The 19,104-nt window shown below is 43.0% G+C and overlaps 2 protein-coding genes across 7 annotated transcripts in view; one reads left to right on the top strand and one right to left on the bottom strand.

Annotated features, from left to right (window-relative positions):
• Positions 1-19,104, bottom strand: part of LOC149211846 (carboxyl-terminal-processing peptidase 2, chloroplastic-like) — a 300,395-nt gene that overhangs the window by 123,074 nt on the left and 158,217 nt on the right. The window lies entirely within an intron of this gene.
• On the top strand, positions 9,231-14,556 carry LOC149211847 (uncharacterized). The gene is made up of 3 exons (XM_089393103.1): positions 9,231-9,759; positions 9,920-10,342; positions 14,282-14,556. The coding sequence occupies exons 1-3, from the start codon at positions 9,231-9,233 to the stop codon at positions 14,554-14,556; spliced, it is 1,227 nt and encodes a 408-aa protein (XP_089249229.1).

Below are 19,104 nucleotides of genomic sequence, written 5' to 3'. Positions count from 1 at the left end.
TCAACAATTTGTGGATGATGTAATGATGTATAGTCAAGCAAATCTCAAGGAGGCAAAAAAACTAGGGGAAATCCTTACAGAATTCACAAAAGCATCAGGAACAGAGGTAAATAAGGAGAAAACCGAAATATTCTTCTTTAACACCCCAAGGGTGGCTCAAGCCTTCCTAGCCAAAACAATGGGGTTTAGAATTGGACAGTGCCCAACTAAATACCTAGGAGTATAGTTGAGTGATTAGCAGAATAGAATTGAGAATTGGAAAGGATTGATAGGGAAAATTCAAAAAAGAATGGACAATTGGACGTTTAGAACGCTCAATACCCCGAGCCGACTTATCCTATTGAAGTCTGTCCTCCAAGCTATGCCAATATACCAGATGGCTAGTCAAGCGATCCCTAAAACCATATGCCAGAAAATGGTGCAAATATTCAAAAAATTTCTTTGGCAAGGGTCAAACAAAACAAAAAAGTGGGCTTTACTTTCATGGACCTGGTTAAGCAAATCTGCCACAGAGGGGGGCCTAGGACTAAGAGACCCCTACATATTAAACCAAGTCATGGGGGAAAATTATGGTGGAGATGGATTCAAGGAGGGGACGACCTATCGAAACTGCTATGGGAAAAGAAATATGAGATAGCAAGGACTCTTGAAGGCAAACTCCAAACACTATCAGAAAAGAAAGGCTCAGCCATTTGGAACCTAGCAAGCCTGAACAGAGCCTTGATAAGAGACCACAGTTTTTGGGAAATTCGAGAGGGGGACAAAGCAGACTTCTGGCAGGAGGCGTGGCAACAGAGAGGAATCCTGAATCAGGAACCTCAGATCCAAGATATCCAACAGTACACTACCCAAATGGTGGAAGATGCCGTAAGAAACTACTGGATATTGGAACAGAACGTTTACTGGAGAAAATGGAAAACGAAGAGCGATTGGCCCAAAGCACCAGAAACTGATCAATGGATAATTTACCAAAAAGAATTGGCAACAAGAAAAATTGCAGTTAAAGAAGGATCAGAGATAATAAGATGAGGTAAACGCATAAAGGGCATGTTTACTATCTAAGAAGGTTACCATATAAAGACAGGAGGAGTTGGAAACTCAGACATAAAGAAATGGAAAAGAATATGGCAGTTAAAAACCTGGCCAAAAGTGGCGTTTTTTACCTGGACTGTGTTGCATGGGCGCGCCTTAACCTGGGACCAATTGAGAAGGAAGGGGACACATGGACCCTCGCGCTGCGCATTGTGCCAAAACCAAGAAGAAACCATGGAGCACGTTGCAAACTCCTGCAGCGTAAGCAACAACCTGTGGCAAAACCACCACCAGCTATTCGAGATTACTGATAGGAACATAGGGAGCATAAAAACAACAATAGAGAAGTGGAGCAGCAAGCCGTACCGCAACACAATTCTGAACCATGCCTGGAATCTGTCCATTGGTTTCCTCCTATGGAACCTTTGGAAGGCACGAAACAGGGTGATATTCAGCGAAGATAAAAAAGACAAAGGGGAAATATGGAGCCAAACCATGAAAAACATAAGAGAAACAGTAATTTTGGAAAATTGGAAAGAGGGAGACTAGAAGACGGAGGGAACTAAGACCCGCATTATGAACCGACTGGAAATCAAAGTAAAAAACATAAACAGGACAGGGAAGGAACATGACGCAAGCAAGGCAAGAGCCAAAGAAAGATATAGGAACCCGCCACAGGGGTTCACTAAGCTAAACTTTCATGGCACAGCAAAAGGCAATACAGGGGATGTTGGCATAGGAGGGATATTCAGAGATGAGGAAGGGAAGATTAAACGGGCTTATGCAATGGACTGTGGCATCGCCACTAACAACGAAGTAGAATTCCACGCGCTAAACAGGGGACTAGAGATAGCGATAAGGGAAGGGTACCAAAGTCTGCAGATAGAAAGCGACTCAATGTTGGTAATAGAAACAATTAAACAACTACAGCAGGGAGCAACAGCCGAAAAGCTGAGCAAAAGCTGGAGGACGGCATGGGTAATAACAGAATTACGACATCAACTATAGAAGATCGCATACAAATGATACAAATGATTCAGGAAGCCGAAGATGATAGGCAGCACAGCAAGCATCTAGAGAATTTGATTGATGTCGATGGGAGGGAAGAAGGACAAGGGCAGGTGCAGGTAGGACAAAATAGATCAATCACGGAACAGCAAAGGACAGATGAAAGGATGGAGATGAATTGGATGACAGAGGGGGGCAGAGGAAGGACAGACCCGAGGAGAGCAGGGGCAGAAATGGAAAGGTGTGGAAGAAGGGAGGGCAGGACATCAAGATCGAGAAGGGGCAGCACGTCAACGCCAAATGGCAGCGTAGAGTCAGCAAACGGACGGCAAGAGCAGACGGGAGAGGAAAGAAATAAATGAAGGACGGTGGACAAGACAGATGGGTAGCATCCCAAGGCAAGTGGGAAGGAAGGCAGGCCAAGGAAGGAAGGAAGGGAGGACAGCTGGAGGTAGAATTATGGCAGGAGAATGATAAAGGGATAGAGCCTGAGGCAAGACATGCATTTTGCATGCGGACACACAAGAAGGAAGGTGGCGAGAGAGAACGCACAAACAGCAAACGAGAGCTGAAGGAGACAAAGCAACGAAGAAAAGTTGACAGGTATGTAAAATTTCCCACCCCATCCTATGAAGAAATAAACAGTTTGAATTATAGAGTAGGCCTGAAGATAGATAGGGATGATCATCAAAAACACAGTAGAAATTATAGAGATAAGGAAGAACGAGACAGGAAAGAATCCTTGGGGCTATGGGCGGGAAGAAGGGTGAGCACAAGAGTAAAGTGAGGGAGAGAAAGGACATGAAGGACACAATCATCCAAGACCCTTGTAGCCGAATTGATGTTTTGGGCAATCTCAACCCAGGGACTCCGCCTGTTGAGTTGAACCCCGTCAGGAGGGAAAGGAAAGCCCAAAAACTAGGGAGGAAGGAGGAGCACCTCATAGGGAGAGGTGAAATTGAAATTAACCAAGATATTGACAACAGAACTGAGAAAAGCAAACCTGGGAAATGAGCAGGCAACCCAAGTACAGCAAGGAGTGACCTTGTGAGAGAGGCTGAGCACTCGACCCAGGAAAAGAACTCTAGCATACATCGTGCAAGCCAAAACTATCACAGGTGCCCCAAAACTAAAAGAATTAGAGAGGCTACAGTACTGCCCCAAAGAGAAGAAAATGCAGGAGTAGAACCAAGAAGAGGGGGGGTAGAAATACCCCGATCAAATATATACCCTCAATTGCCAAAATTGACATATGTGTTTACTATGTGATACGTCTGACCCTCGGAAAGGGCGCAACTGCTACCCAAAAAGAGCATTCACAGGATAAAAGAGCTAAGGTGAAGACGAGAAGAGACATGGCACCCAGGCGCAGCAAGAGGACTGTTAAAAAAGAAGAAGGAATGAGCGACGCAGGGAAGGAAAAGGGAAGGAAACCGGAGGGAGAGCAGATGAAAAGAATCATTGACTCCTATATGGAGGGAAACCCAAAGGAGGTTAGAGACCAAATATGGAGCTGGGAAAGAGATCTGAGAAATAACCTGAGATGCAGAGACTTCCCTATGGACAAATGGGAAGGAATGCTGCAAGACCCGAGTACGTCAAACAGTCGGCAATCTCTCCTTAAAAGGACACTGCACCAATATTGGATAATGAAACACATTGTAGCTCGTGCCATGACTCTGCACCAGGAACATATGGAAGGGGAAGTGTTGAACAGGCAGAAAAGGAATAAGGAACCAGATCTAGTACGGGTGGAAATTCTGAAAGAGTTGGCAACAATTCAAATCCAAACATACAGGAATAATCTAGCTTTGGGCCAGATTGAGCAGACATTGTTAGAGATAAAATGGAAAATGTTCCAGGGACGAGAGCTTCCAGGCCCAGGGGTGAAGACGCCGAGTTTTGGAGAGAACGTGTCGAGTCCTGAGTAAAGGCGATAGTACAGATAGCTTCCTCTGATGAGGAGTAGTTTATTTATCTTTGGTCTTTGAATGTCTTTTTTTGAAATGCAAAAGATAAGAATCTGTGTTATGGTTAGCAAAGGCAATAGGGATAAGCTATTGAGCAATAGGTGGGTTTTGATGAACTTATTTAAATTTTGGAGTGGATATAATGCTGACCGATGGTCACCTGGTTTCCTTCGGGCAGGTGACTGATCGGAGGATTTGACTGTAAATTTTTTGTAAAAAGTAAATATAGAGAGCACTACCATGTATACAAAAAAAAAAAAATCGACGAATGAGATTAAAAGAAATTTTGATCCTCATCAACGGTCGAGATTGCTTTAACGGGGATCACTCGAAATAGCCGTTGGAGGATTTATCTTTAAATAGGAGATCATTTGTCAGTTAGTGGTCCAATCTTTTAATCGTGTACTAAGCGAAAAGCTCTCTTGTAATCTTTTTATGAGCAATAAAGAAAGACTTTGGGGTTAAATCTCCGCTGGTGTTAATCTTCATTGAAATACTGTAAGATGTCTTGTTTTCATGCGTAATTTATTTTTAGCCATTGATGATAGCTTTTTGAAGAGTGATTTGAGTACAAGTATCTTGCTCAGTCGCTGGGGTTTGAATGATAATTTAAGTTTTAAATATAATAGCAGTTATCTCTATTTATCTGAATTTTATTATTGTTTTCTCGTTCTATGTTGATGGTTAAATTGAGTTTTGCAGGAAATCCTTGATTATTAAATCATCGGGCATTCGGGGAAGTTCTCCTTTGAACCAACCAACTCCCGATCCGTGTTTCCTGAAGAGACTAGCTTGATTTGATCCCAGACTTACCATAAGATCTTTTTTTTATGGGTGATGCATGAAGGGTTTTGAGCTCAGTACCTCCTTTAAAATTTTAAAATTTAAAAAAAAAAAATTGGTGCTAAATCGATAGATCTGGCCGTTGAGAGCCTCAGATTATCAGATCTGGGAGCGAAGTTGGACTCACACTCCCTAGATCTGATAGATCTGCCATTCATGTACATAGATCTGTAAAATTATTTTTAGTTTTCCGACTTGGGTTTTCTGGGTTTGACTTTTCTAGGTCATTGTACATATCGTTTGGGTGTTTCTTGTTGTACTGCAGCTACAGATCTCAAGGAGAAAACCGTGTAGAATCCAAATCTAGGCCCTGGAGGGTAAGATCTGGATCTCTGGGTTTGTTAACATCAATTTTTGCAGGGATCATATTCAAATCTTGCAGTCCAAGGGTTTTAAATAATTTAAATTCAGATCTGAATTTTTTTTAAGGATTTTAGGGTCAAATCTGAAGCAAGTGGATTAAATATTTTAATTAAATCTGGAGAATTTTCAATAAGGGTTTCATTGATAGATTTTAAGCATAAGTATAACATTCCAATCTGTGAATTTTTCTTGAGTTTTTGGCTACCTGGCTGCTGCCTAGGGTTTTATTTTCTTTGTTGCAGAAAAAATTTGAGATTTTTTTGGGCAAATCGGCTTAAAACCCTTGTTGTCATCTCCATCAGCAACCTGCAAAAGCATAATGTTGATTTGGGCTAGCATCAGATGTGCTCTAGCCATGAAATTTGGTGGAGAGGTTGGGGCACATGAGATCTCCAATACCCAGAAAGGGTTTGGGCAAATTCTAAACAGATCAGGGGATATTAAAATAATTAATATTTTTAATGGAGTCCCTAGTCTAAACTTGGGGAAAATAAAATATTAATGTGTATTAATATGAATCTGTGTTAGAATGGTCCAAAAGACATGGATCAAGCCAAATCTAATTTTAGTCGTTGATTAGGGACTTAATCTCGGCTGTTGATATGTCAACAAGAAAAGTATAAGAGGAGGCTTGAGGGTCACTTGGAGAACACACTGGATGTCATTCATTCTATTCTCTAGAGCGGGGTTTGCTAAGAGAGATAGAATCAGTGATCGGGAGAGCCGCTGAGGGGCATTGAGTGCAGAGAAACAGAGAAGGCAGAGAGTGTGCCGGGAGAGCAGTGCAGCAGCCAAGGAGGGTGACGCAGAGCTAGCAGGGGCTCACGCAGGGCCATGCAGCGGCAGCCAAGTGTTGCGCAAAGAACCAGAGGGGCCAGCGCAGCTAACGCAGAGGCTCCCAGAGCTGACGCAAGCCTAGAAAGGTTGACGCAGGGCCAGCGTGAGATAGAGAGGGGCTGATGCTAGGGTTGCAGAGCAGTTTTGTGCTAAGGAACTGCCGGAAGGATTTTTCGGGGTTTTAGCCAGGGGATTTCTCTCAAACTGTGAGATATAGCTGCTAAGGAAATTCTCTATTGGGTAGGCCAGTTTCGGCATCCAGATTGTACTCTGATATTGATTAATAAGAAAACTCTCAGATAGTTGCACCGATTTTCCCGCATTGGTTTTTTCTGGGGACATTGGTCCAAAAGTAATGGTGTCATGTGGTGTGTTTGTTCTTGTTTCTTTTAGTTGCTGATCTGAAATATGTTGAGCATGCACTGGTGTTTATTTTCAGTATTTACTTTGTAAATAACTTGTTAAAGAAAAATAACAAGTAGGTAGGAATAAATCAAAAAAAGTGCATGAAGGGTTTCTAAACTAACTTAGAAACTTCAACATGGTATCAGAGCGTGATTGCAGATCACGAGAGCACTGAGAGACATCAACTGAGCAAAGAAATAGCAACAGAAAACAGTGGTCCCGAGGTGAGAGAAGTTGTTTCTAGCAGCGCAGAGGCCAAGAAGTGTGACGCAAAGCCAGCTAGAGCCACGCAGAAGAAGCCGGGAGCTGCGCAGAGCCTCAGAGAGGTCAACGTTGCTGACGCAGACCCATCTGGGGTGACACAGAGCCAGCGTGAGGTAGAGAGGGGTTGACGCAGTTCATAGAGAGGCAGTTGTTGGAGTCTAGAAGGCTACAGAAATATTGCAGAGTGGAGTTGGTGAGGAACTGTAGTCAGAACAATACATGACAGAGTAGGGCCAAAGGAGCTGTTACCTAGGGTTTCTAGCCAAGGAACCTAGATCAGCGGTGCAGTTGCACAAGACGATCAGAGTAGGGGGCATCTCGACGAGCGGCAGGAGGATTTCCAAGAGGGAAATCAGGACTCAGTGGGAGTCCAGAAGAGAACTTCCAGATGGGAAGTAGAGACTCTAAGGAGTCAAACAGAGAACTTCCAGGAGGGAAGTAGAGGAGTGTCATGGCACTACATGGGGTAAGAGACCAGGATAGATTGGACGGAGCATCGAACTTCGCAGTCTAGAACAGTATTTTACGAAACGGCCGTACCGAAACGGAAACGGCCGTTTCTGACCGTTTCAATGCCAAATTTTATGACCCGGCCCATGACCCGGTTCGGCTGGCCGAGTCGGCTATGACTCGGCCGAGTCAGCCAATGACTCGGCCGAGTCATAGCTGACCCGGTCAACCCGGCCGGGTCCCGTAATGACTCGGCCGTTTCAATAAAGTCCGGCTGGGCAGCGTATTTACCAAAAAAAAATGAATTTTTTGCTGATTTTTGATAAAGTTAGTTAGGGTTTGTGGAGCTGAAAGGGTTATTGTGATTTGTTTAATGCTTTTGGGGTCCATTTCCCCCTCCCAAACTCTATTTAAGACAGCCAAATGCTCTCATTTCACTCACAGCAGTCTTATGCATTTGAGTGAGAGTCTTCTTTGAGAGTTAGTGAGCAGTTCTTGAGCTTGTTTTGGAGCAGCAGTGAAGAGTCTTGGAGGAGCATTGTAGCTGGAGTGAGGAGCTTCTTGGGCAGCCATTTGGAGCAGCATTGAGGAGCTGATTTTTGGAGCAAGCTTGAGGAGGCAGTTTGTGCCTGGAGGTATTTTTTTCCACCTCTATAAATCTGTTTTTACTTAGTAAATTTTAGGTATATATCAAGATAGCTTAGAGAGTGTTTTTAGTCAAATAAATGAACATTGAATCAATTTTTATTTTTTTTTTCATTTTCAGATTGTTTTCCTAGTCAAAAAATGGCACCTAGAGCAAAAGATCCTGCTTGGGCATATGTTGAAATGGTTGATGATGAGATGTGTTGCAAGTTTTGCCATAGGAAAATTAAGTCAGGTCCTGGGGGGATTCATAGGCTGAAACAACACTTGGCAGGGATTAAAGGCAATATTACTGCATGTAAATCTGAGGAAATTGGGGAGATTAGAAAGAATTTGTTGGAAAGCTTTGAAAAATTTAATGCAGAAAAGACTAGGCAAAAAGAGATACAGGCTGAAATTGGGAGGAAGAGGGAGATACAAAGAATGATGGCTGCCAACCCCCACTATGAGTTTGAGGGTTCTTCCTCTATCCCTCAAACTGATGCATCAAACCCTTTCCGTTATGTTCCTCCCTCTTTTGCTTCTGTTCAAGATAAGGGAAAGGGTAGAATGAAGGGTGATGGGACTATCAAAAGTTTTTTCACTCACTCAAGCTCCTCTCCATCAGATGCACATGGTCCTGAAGTTAGTAAAGGTCTTGCTCAGCCCACTTTAGATGACCATTGGAAGAAAGAATTGAGGGAGACTGCTTGTGACTACATAGCTAGATGGTGGTATGATGCTGATATCCCCTTTAATGCTGCTCGTTCACCATATTATGAGCCTATGTTTGAGGCCATACATGCTGCTGGAAAAGGCTTCAAAGGCCCTACTATGCAAGAGCTAAGGGGGTTTCGTTTGCAGAAAGAAATTAAATCAATTAATGAGTATTTGCAAGATTTCAAGAAATCATGGGCAAGAACAGGGTGTACCATCATGTCAGATGGATGGACTGATCAAAGAAACCGTACCATCATAAACTTTCTTGTCTTCTGCCCACAGGGAACCATGTTTTTAAAATCAGTTGATGCATCTGATAAGGTAAAAGATGGCCACTTGTTGTTTCAGCTATTGGATGAGGTTATTCAGGATGTGGGGGTGGCTAATGTTGTTCAAATCATCACAGACAATGCCTCTAACTATGTTCTTGCTGGTAGACTGTTAGAGGAAAAACACAAGACCATCTTTTGGACCCCATGCGCTGCACATTGCATAGACCTCATGCTTGAGGATATTGGAAAATTAGATTGGGTCAGAAACATTGTAGATAATGCCAAAAGCATAACAAAATTTATCTACAATCATACACTGGTTTTGAGTCTCATAAGGAAACACACTGGAGGCAAGGATATTATTAGGCCTGCCATCACTAGATTTGCTACACATTTTTTGACATTGCAATCTATGCTTTCCCAACATAGAAACTTGCAAAAGATGTTTTCCAGCGATGATTGGAATCAAAGCAGTTGGTCTAACAAACCAGAAGGCAGAGAATTGAAAAGGAAAGTCCATGATGAAACTTTTTGGAGAAAGGCAGCAGAGATTGTGAAGCTTGCTGAGCCACTAGTTAAGGTGTTGCGGTTGGTGGATGGGGAAAGGTTGGCTATGGGCTTCATTTATGAGGCTATGGATCAAGCAAAGGAGCAAATAAAGACAGCATACAAGGATAGAGTGGCAAAGTATGGGCCCATTTGGGCAATCATTGATGAAAGATGGAACAATCAACTCCATTGCCCTATACATGCAGCTGGGTATTTTTTGAACCCACGGTATCATTATAAAGCTAAGGAGTCAGGAGCTTTGAGGGGGGAGGTCAGAGATGGACTGGTTGATTGCATTGAGCGCATGGTCCCATCGGAGTCTGATCAGCTGCTGATACATCAGCAGGTCACATCCTTCAGCAATGCAACAGGTACCTTTGGGAAGAACCTAGCAAAGATTGCAAGAGAAGCAGATGAGCCAGGTAAACAAAAATTTCAATTTTCAATTTCTTAATGGTTTTACTTTTTTTATTAAAGTTTGTTAAATCATTTATAATTTGAAAGTTAGATATAATTTGTAATTTTGTTGAGCTTCAGCCTTCATCTAACTCATAATTCATTACACTCCTATGTTTTTTGCAGCACAATGGTGGGAGGCCTTTGGTGGCCAGTGCCCTGAATTGCAAAGGTTTGCAATTCGTATTTTGAGTCAAACTTGCAGTGCATCTGGGTGTGAGCGCAATTGGTCTGTCTTTGAGAGGATTCACACAAAGAAGAGAAACCGTTTGGAGCAAAAACGGTTGAATGATCTAGTTTTTGTCCAATACAACCTTCGGCTCAGACGGAACCAATTGCTGAACAAAAGACCTGATTCAGATCCCATTGTGTTGGAAGACATTGATCCAACATCAGATTGGGTAATGGAGAGTCGTCTACCAGAGTTTGATCCTGATGAGGATCTTGATGAAATTGATGTTGGAGATCCACTGCAGCGTGTTCAGTTGAATGCAGATCCCAATCCACCAGCCTCAGTCTCACAGCCAGCTAGTAGGACTCCAGTTGTAGGTGCTTCCTCTGCTCAGCCACGACAGAAGCGCAGCCGCATTTGTACTCTATCTCAGCTTGCATCTTCTGCACAGCCTAGTGGTACTGGCACCACTTCTACAGTTGCAGTTGGAGACGATGATGATGAGGAGGAGCCATGGGGCCCCTTGTCTGACTCTGATGATGATGATCCAGAGATTGGTCGAGATGATCTTGGCTCCTCTGGCAGTAGCTACTAGCGACTAGCCTCCTTGGTTATTTGTATTTTGTTTTGACTCTTGAGTCTTTGATCATGTATGACAGACTACAGTTGACTATGTATTTACTATTGCCATTGGGTACACCGTACCATTTTGATATAATGGATTGGTTCATGAGCCTACTTTGATCATATGTTGCCTTCCATGTATATTATAATGTTGTGTGTTTGGAAACTTGAATGAAAATCTTTAAAATTATGTTTAAAATATTTAAAATTATGTTTTTTTATAAAAAAAATAAATATTTAATGTATTTTTTACAACGACCGAGTCATTGAAATCGAGCCGGCCGAGTCATTACCGAGTCCGAGTCCGAGTCGATCCTCGGCCGAGTCCGAGTCCGAGTCCGAGTTGTAAAACATTGGTCTAGAAGGCCAGAATCTTATCAGTGCTTGACAAGAGTCGTGTCAAGAACTTCGTCTTGAAGGTTATAGCTATCCTAGTCAAGCCCAATGATAACGACAAGTATGAAGAGGCGATGGTGAGGGCCATGCGCATTATCCTTGACAGGGACAAGGATCATGTGGTACCATATATAGATGAGAAGGAAACGGCAGTTGCGATGTGGGAGGCTCTCAAGAACTTGTACCAGCATACTTCTATGCAAAGAAGAATGTTGCTCGAGAACTAGATGAGGTCATATCAGATGAAGAAGGGTCAATCGATTGACACCTTCCTCGGAGGACTGAATGAGATCCAAGACCAGTTGAATGCTATAGCAGTGACACCGGATCAGGAGCTTATGGTGAGGACAACCTTGAATGTTGTCTCAGAAGATTAGGAAGTGTTTGTCCAAAGTATCCTGGGTAGAGGGACTCTCCCATCTTCGGATGAGATGTGGGCAACTCTTCGCCAGGAAGAGATCAGAAGGCAGTCGAACACATGTAGCAGCAGCAAAGAGATCAAGGTCAAGCAGGAGGAGGAGAATGTGGCCCTAGCATCTGAGGGAAAGCAGGAGAAGCGGAAGAAGAAAGATCTCTCCAAGATCAAGTGCTTCCACTATGGGGAGATGGGTCATTATGCGACCCGGTGCCCAAGGAAGAAGAGTAAGGGAGAGTCTTCCGAAACTAAGGCAACGCCAGCACTGGCAGAGAAGGAAGTTTTGACAGACGATGATTGTGCCATGAGTGCACACGCACCACTTGAGTGGAAGTGGGGAGACATCGAGCTGTAGTCAGGTGGACTACAGGCGATGAGGGGCAGGATCCTCGAGGTACCTAGCCTCTTGGATTAGACCTTGCTACGGGAGCCCCGAAGAGGAGTAGCGGGACTTGCGGATGTGGGAACAGACGGATGTAGATGAAGCGGCAGAGAGAGCTACAGTGCAGGATTCCCAAGACAGCGCAAAGCTAGCAGGCTGCAGCAGTGCGAGAAGCACAAAGAGGTGTGCAACGGTGCGAGATGCAGGGAGTTGTTGCAGCAGTGCAGAGGTCAGACAGGGAGAACTTGTCAACAACAGATGGAGCTTCAGCATTAGTGGGTGTCTCTAGCCCAACAGGGAGGTCAGTTGGGAGATCAGTTACTTACTTCTCAGTAACTGAGTTGCAGTGCAGCAGTGGGCAGCACGATGCAACATGCTGAGAGGAGGTGCAATGCGGATGCAGTGCTGGGAGAGAGGACCAGCAGCAGCACGGATGCAGAGGGAGTTGTCGTACAGATGCAGCAGTGGCAGTGGCAGAAACATGGGCAGCGGTACAGGAGGCAACAGTGCAGAGGATGTTGGGCAGGAAGGCCTAGCATCAGCATAGGTACCGATGCTGGATGATCAGAGTAATACTCAGTGAGGAGTATTGCTAAAGCACAGTCCTCGCTAAGAGCGAGTGTTGATTTGGGGTAGCATCGGATGTGCTCTAGCCACGAAATTTGGTGGAGAGGTTGGGGCACATGAAATCTCCAATAACCAGAAAGGGTTTGGGCAGATTCTAAACAGATCAGGAGATATTAAAATAGTTAATATTTTTAATGGATTCCCCAAGTCTAAACTTAGGGAAAATAAATATTAATATGTATTAATATGAATCTATGTTAGAATGGTCCAAAAGACATGGATCAAATCAGATCTAATCTTAGTCATTGATTAGGGACTTAATCTCGGATGTTGATATGTCAACAAGAAAAGTATAAGAGGAGGCTTGAGGTTCACTTGGAGAACAAACCAGATGATCAGTCATTCTATTCTCTAGAGCGGGGTTTCCTAAGAGAGATAGAATCAGTGATTGGGAAAGCAGCTGAGGGGCATTGAGCGCAGAGAAACCAAGAAGGCAGAGAGTGTGTCAAGAGAGCAGCGCAGCAGCCAAGGAGGGTGACGCAGAGCTAGCAAAGGCTCACGCAGGGCCACACAAAGGCAACCAAGTGCTAGGTAGAGCACCAGAGGGGCCAGTGCAGCTGACGCAGAGGCTCCCAGAGCTGACGCAGGCCTAGAAAGGATAATGCAAGGCCAGCGTGAGACAGAGGGGTTGACACTGGGGTTGCAGAGCAGTTTTGTGCTGAGGAACTGCCGGAAGGATTTTCCGGGGTTTCAGCCAGGAGATTTCTCTCAAACTATGAGGTATACCTGCTAAGGAAATTCTCTGTTGGGTAGAGCAGTTTCGACACCCAAATTGTACTCTGATATTGCTTAATAAGAAAACCCTCAGATAGCTGCACTGATTTTCCCGCATTGGGTTTTTCCGGGGACATTGGTCCAAAAATAATGGTGTCATGTGGTGTGTTTGTTCTTGTTTCTTTTAGTTGTTGATCTGTAATATGTTGAGCATGCACTGGTGTTTATTTTCAGTATTTACTTTGTAAATAACTTGTTAAAGAAAAATAACAAGTAGGTAGGAATAAATCAGAAAAAGTGTATGAAGGGTTTCTAAACTAAGTAAACTTAGAAACTTCAACATGTGACCCCTTATCCGCTGCCCATTGCTCAACATTCGTTCTCTGTTTCCTCAGTTCCAAACCCTTCCACGTAGTCTCTTCCTCTCTCGCGGCCATACGCTTCTCCTTTAACCCTTCTCGCAGCTCCTTCAAACCCTCACATAGATGCCCACAGCTGCCATAACCTGCTAAAGCCTCCATGCAGCCCATCTTTTTCCCTTCCTCGCTGCGGTTCCATCTATTCACACACCATTCCCACAATCATCCATACGATGACACTGCAACTCGAATCCGTGCAGCGTCATCCTCAACTCGCAGCTAACTCATTCGAGCTCCTTCCGCTGCCGCCATTGCTCCCTCCGTCTAGCTATCCCATAGCTGCAGTCTTCCCCGCGTCCATCATTCCCGCACCCGCTGTCTTCCTTCAGCCGCATTTCCTCCATCCCATCGTAGCTTCTCCTTACCTCGTTTTCCATTTCGGCGGATAAACCTGCAGTTGCAACGCAAACAGCATTTCGATTTATTTTTTTATTTTGTAGAGCGTATGGGCATTTGATTTAAGTAGGTGTTTGTATATAGTTAAAATTAGGGTTAGTTTCCCTTTTTATTCAATTCCTTTTTTTAGCTTTCTTTTGTTGGTATAGTACTTAGGATAAGAGTATGTATAAAAAAAAAATATTTTTAGTTTCATTTGATTTTAGGTTTAGACTTAGTTAATTTTTCATTTTAGTTTAGGTTTGTATAGTTTGATTTTCGTATTTCTTAGTTTTTCTTTTTATTGCAAATTTAATTTTGTTTTCATTTTTTTATGATTTCGATTTTGATTGTTTTTATTTAGAGTACAAGAATAGTCTTGCACTATTGCAAGAATCTGGGTTCCTGCCATTCCTACAGAAGTTTGATGGGTTCGACATGGCTGTGGTACTAGAGTTCGCAAGGACATTCAAGGGAGGCCGAGCCAGGGTCGGGTCATTGAAGTTCAAAATTACAAAGGAGTTTATTGCACAAGCCACAGGCCTGCCACTTACAGGAGAGCACTGGTTTAAAAAGGAGCGACTTGTGAAGAAACGTTGGCATTGGTTCGTGGTTGACAAGAAAATTAAGGTCGACTAGAGGAAGGGACTTCCACAGACTGCCATGGTCAAGAAGTGGCAAGACCTGTTGTTTATACTACAGAAATTCGTAACTGGGGAAGGACGATATACATTGGCGTTTGTATATCACCTTCGGTTACTGCTGCATTTCGAGTCGGGAAAATTGATTAATTTCCCCTACTACTTGCTCAGGAGTCTTGAAAAGATGGCGAAGGGCGTGCAGAGTGGAAATGCAAGCCAAGTCGCAACCAAGCTCTACCATCATGGGCTTATCACGATTCTGGTCAAGAAGAGGCTGGAAGAAAAGGGAGTAACGTGGGGAGCATTTCTGAAAGAATTTCGAGCGAGGGGTGCAGAGAAGTCTGCTAGCACGAGTACAAGTAAGAAGAGGAAGGCAGAGACATCGTCTCCTGCCAAGCAGCGAAGTGAAAGTACACCAGTGCAAGCAGAGAAGAAGGCCATTGGAAATACTCCACCCGCGGCAAAGAGGAGGAAGACTGTCTCCCAAGGGACGAACCAGTCAAATTCTCTAATTGTAATCGATGAATCACCCCAAGTTTCCCCTACAGTTCATAATCTCTTGGTGCTTGCAGATGCAATGGCACACACTGTGGAAGATGAAGAGAATGCAGAAGACGACGTCTTGTTGTCAACATTTGTCAGCAGGTTAAGGAGCAGGAAGACGACACCGAATACTGGTGAAGTCCAAGCAGAGGGTCGTGAGCATGTAGAGACACTTGATAATTTCAATGGACCAGACATGGAGACCCTCAATGATTTCGAGGAGCAGGGTACTGAAGCCCCTACTGTTTTAGAAGGTCAGGGTACTGAAGACCCTGCAGTTTTAGAAGGTTAGGGTACTGAAGACCTTGCGGTTTTAGAAGGACAGGGTACTGAAGCCCCTGCGGTTGTAGAAGAACGGGGAACCGAAACCCCTACTGAGTTGGAAAGACAGGGTGCTGAATCCCCTGAGAAACTGGAAGAACAGGGTATTAAGAGCCCTGAGGAATTGAGTGCACAAGGTATTGAAACCCTTGGCACAAAGACTGTGGAGGGCATCAAAACCCTCAGTGACAAGAAAACCCCGAGTGTAGAAACCCTCGGCGATGTCATAAGGCAGACATTCGACAACCTTGACCTTGATGATGATGGGACCTGTTTCGAGTCCGTGGCAGAGAAGACATTCACACCCGAAGATCTTAGCACAACACCCTCCACTCTCTACCTCAACAGCAGAATAGTAGATCTGGAGCAGCAAGTTCATGACCTGGAGGCTTTGAACCAGGTCATGAAGGAGCAGAGTTGGCAGAAGCAGAGCAAGGTGGAGTTACTCGCAGAGGTAAAAAGGTAGAAGTAGTAAGTAAAGGTATGGAAGTATCGGGAGGAATTAACAAAGTTAAGGCCTAGAGTGGATTACCAAAGTTAATTGACACATGCAAATCACTTAGACTACTGTTTGATTCCTTTGAATTGCTTTTATTTCATGAAGTTTATTTCCTTTGCAAGGTTTAATGAATTAAAGCATTTTCTTTTCCACAGATAATTTACTTCAGGATTTCATTTACAGTTGCAATTCTTTTTCAGCACATCTTTCAGTCCTTTCGAAAGTAATTTGGAAACTGGGTGAAGGAAACTCTGCCTCGGTGCAAGAGCTGGTCTCTTGTCACAGAAACAGAGTGCTCTAAGCCCTGAGGCTTAGAGCACCTTCACTAAGACATAAGTCTTCAGTAAGGAAGGTCAAATATACTTTTACACAAAGACACTGTACCTGCACTAGTGCAAGCAGATTGCAACAGTGCAAGAACAGGTTGTTTGTGTGGAAGGAAGATCAGGAGGAAGACAGAACTCTGCAAGGGCCCACTTGTCAGACTGTTAGCCATCCATCTGAAGATGAACATAGCATTTCATTTCAGCATTTAAGATTGTTTCAGTCGTGTGAAAATTCCTTTACTTGATTTACTTGCAAATTGTCTTTTACATTCCAGCATTGGAGTTGCCTTGGTGTTAATTGCCTTTACGATTATTTTATGTCTGATTCTGCAAGAATTTCCTTTAAGAAGTAGGGTTAGGAATAGGAAAAGTTCATACCACTTCTGGCATTACCTGTGCTTCGTCTCTAAGTTTACGAAACCCCCGGGTTGACAATTAAGTGTTGAGGAGTTTGCTTAAGCGCAATTCTTGCACCCAACACACCACAAAAACCAATCGTACGCTTCTGCCTCTAAGTAGTTGATGCAGTCACGAATTTTTCTTGTTCATTGAGCAGAGGGTTTGTAAAAAAATTGCATCCATCTTATTTACCCATACGACAGCGCCTTTAAAGTTCTTACCATCATACTTCGGTAATTCATTTTTTATTTTAAAATGGTTCCTTCCAGAAGAATGAGTATAATATTAGCTTCCTTCGAAGTGAATTTGGGGTATTTGTTGCTTCTCACGCCTTAGGAAGTCATGCTCTAGAGAAGTCTCCCCTTCTGGAGTCTTGGGACTTTGTGAAGCTGAAGGTGGATCGGTCTCTCCCAAACGCAGGCTCATCAAGTTTTTTAAGAAAGAGATATCGTCAGCCATCTGGTCCTGCTTACTAACTGATTTCTCGACGTTATCCAGTCGTTTATTCAGCTTGCTGATGTCCTCTTGAACCTTCTTCATATCGTCATTGTTGTTGGCCGCCATTTTATTTTGTTTTTTCTTGAAGACCCAAAATTTTTTTTAAATATTAATAATAATTATATTTTTTTAATTAATTAATTAACTTTAGTTTATATTATAAAGTTTTATTTTTAAATGACATACGATCGAAAATTTTTTTAAAAGGAATGACCAGACATCACCCTTCGGTCCAGTCACGTCCGTTGACCCTAGCGTGACCCGTATCTCTGTGCAGAAATACCATGGTCACAGGACAGATTGCACCAGCGAATCTGAGTGGAAGACGCAACAGCCGCAAATTAACAGTCGCTCCGTGGAAGACGCTGAACCACGCAGACAGAATGCACCACACAAACAAAATGCAGACAACGGAATCCGTGGCTGGCTGTTCCAGAACTGCGGTCTTCAGATGCTCCTCCACGCTGATCTACGCAGATGGATTTGTAGACAGCAGAAACCATAGAGCAGGCTGCGGATGGGAGGCCGTAGGGCCTGATGGCCAGCAGGACGTAGTGGGTGTCACCAGTCAAAAGCTGGCTCTGATACCACTGTTAGCAATATAAATGTCTAATTTGTTGATAACTGATAATAAAACATCAGATAAATTCTGAATGTAATATGTTTATATATATATATATATATATATATATATATATATATATATATATATATATATATCTTGATAAAAATTGAATGACGTTTACAACGCTGAGGTGGTGCTCCTTAAATAGGAGTTGACTGGCCATGCCTAATCAGAGAGACATGTCCCTTGGGGATAGATGTCTCTTCATTTAATTAATTATTTGCTAATTAACTGATTATAATTAATAATTTATTTATTTAAATAATATTTTAATATTTTTTTAATTATTATGATTTTAAGTTCATAACAGCTATCGTGGGCTTTTCAAGCCCCCTCTCTGCCTCGGCCTCCCTTTTTCCTGCCTCAGCCTCCTCCTTTGCCTTTCTCTCTCCCTTTTGACCACTCTTTCCCACGTTTTCAGTCCTCCTTCAGCCTTAAACCCTAGCCGCCAACCCTTAGAGGGATTTCTCCCTCCAGCATCAGGCCTTCTTGGCCTTTTCTCGCCTCCTTTGCCTCTTCCTGGGCCTTCTAGGCCCTCTCTTGCCCAACGCTAGCCCTATTGGGCTTAGCATTGCCCTTGGCCCTAAATTGACCCTTGCCTATCTCTGAAATATTTTGGGACTGAAGCTTGGTGTGTTTTGCAGAAAATTTGGCCCTATGTTGGTATTTTCAGGTGGCAAAATAATTGGAAAATTTTTGACAAGTTTTTGGCAAGTGATCTACAAGGCCTTGCGCCTAGGGTTTGCTCTCTAAACCCTCATTTTATCTTTGTTTTTCTACAATTGTAATATATTCTTCATAACAATGATATAAGTGCCCTAAAATCACAACTAAATGATCTAAAATCTCTAAAAATTTCATAACAAAATTCTCCTAAATTTTTTGCCACTTGTTCATGGTGAAATATGTAACTAGGTTCGGTCTTCATAAATGTATTTGAGTCACAATAAAATGCATTTATCAAAAGGATGAAGAAAATATTTTTATTATTATTATTATGACTTATTAAAGCATGGGTTTCATGCTTGGGTCATCATGTTTTAGGTCAAAGTCCCCATTGAGGACTTCTAGGATTTATTCAAAGTCATTAAAGTTGTTGTCCATTAAAAGAGAACCTTCTTAGGCTTTGAATCGTGTAAAAATAACTAATATTGAGTCAAATATATTATGTGTCCTCTCCACACCAAGTCGGCCTCAAGGAGATCAAGTCAGCTTCAAGAAGGACAATTCGACCTCACTGGAAGGCTATATATACAAGGCAGTTCAAATTCATTTGGAAAGATACACTCTCTCATATAGTTCGATATCCAGAAGAAAGTGTTGGGAAGTGCAAAG

The sequence above is a fragment of the Pinus tabuliformis genome, chromosome 1_1, assembly GCF_031772625.1.
Source record: "Pinus tabuliformis cultivar Carrire ecotype Pingquan chromosome 1_1, CPIR1, whole genome shotgun sequence".
NCBI lineage: Eukaryota > Viridiplantae > Streptophyta > Pinopsida > Pinales > Pinaceae > Pinus > Pinus tabuliformis.
This window is presented reverse-complemented; position numbering and strand designations above follow the sequence as displayed.

Excerpts from the sequence above, each read along its gene's own strand:
- LOC149211847 (XM_089393103.1), top strand. The coding sequence starts at position 9,231 with ATGTTTTCCAGCGATGATTGGAATCAAAGCAGTTGGTCTAACAAACCA. Across the intron at positions 9,760-9,919 it reads AAGAGAAGCAGATGAGCCAG|CACAATGGTGGGAGGCCTTT; the intron begins GTAAACAAAAAT and ends TGTTTTTTGCAG. Across the intron at positions 10,343-14,281 it reads TAGTAGGACTCCAGTTGTAG|AGTACAAGAATAGTCTTGCA; the intron begins GTGCTTCCTCTG and ends GTTTTTATTTAG.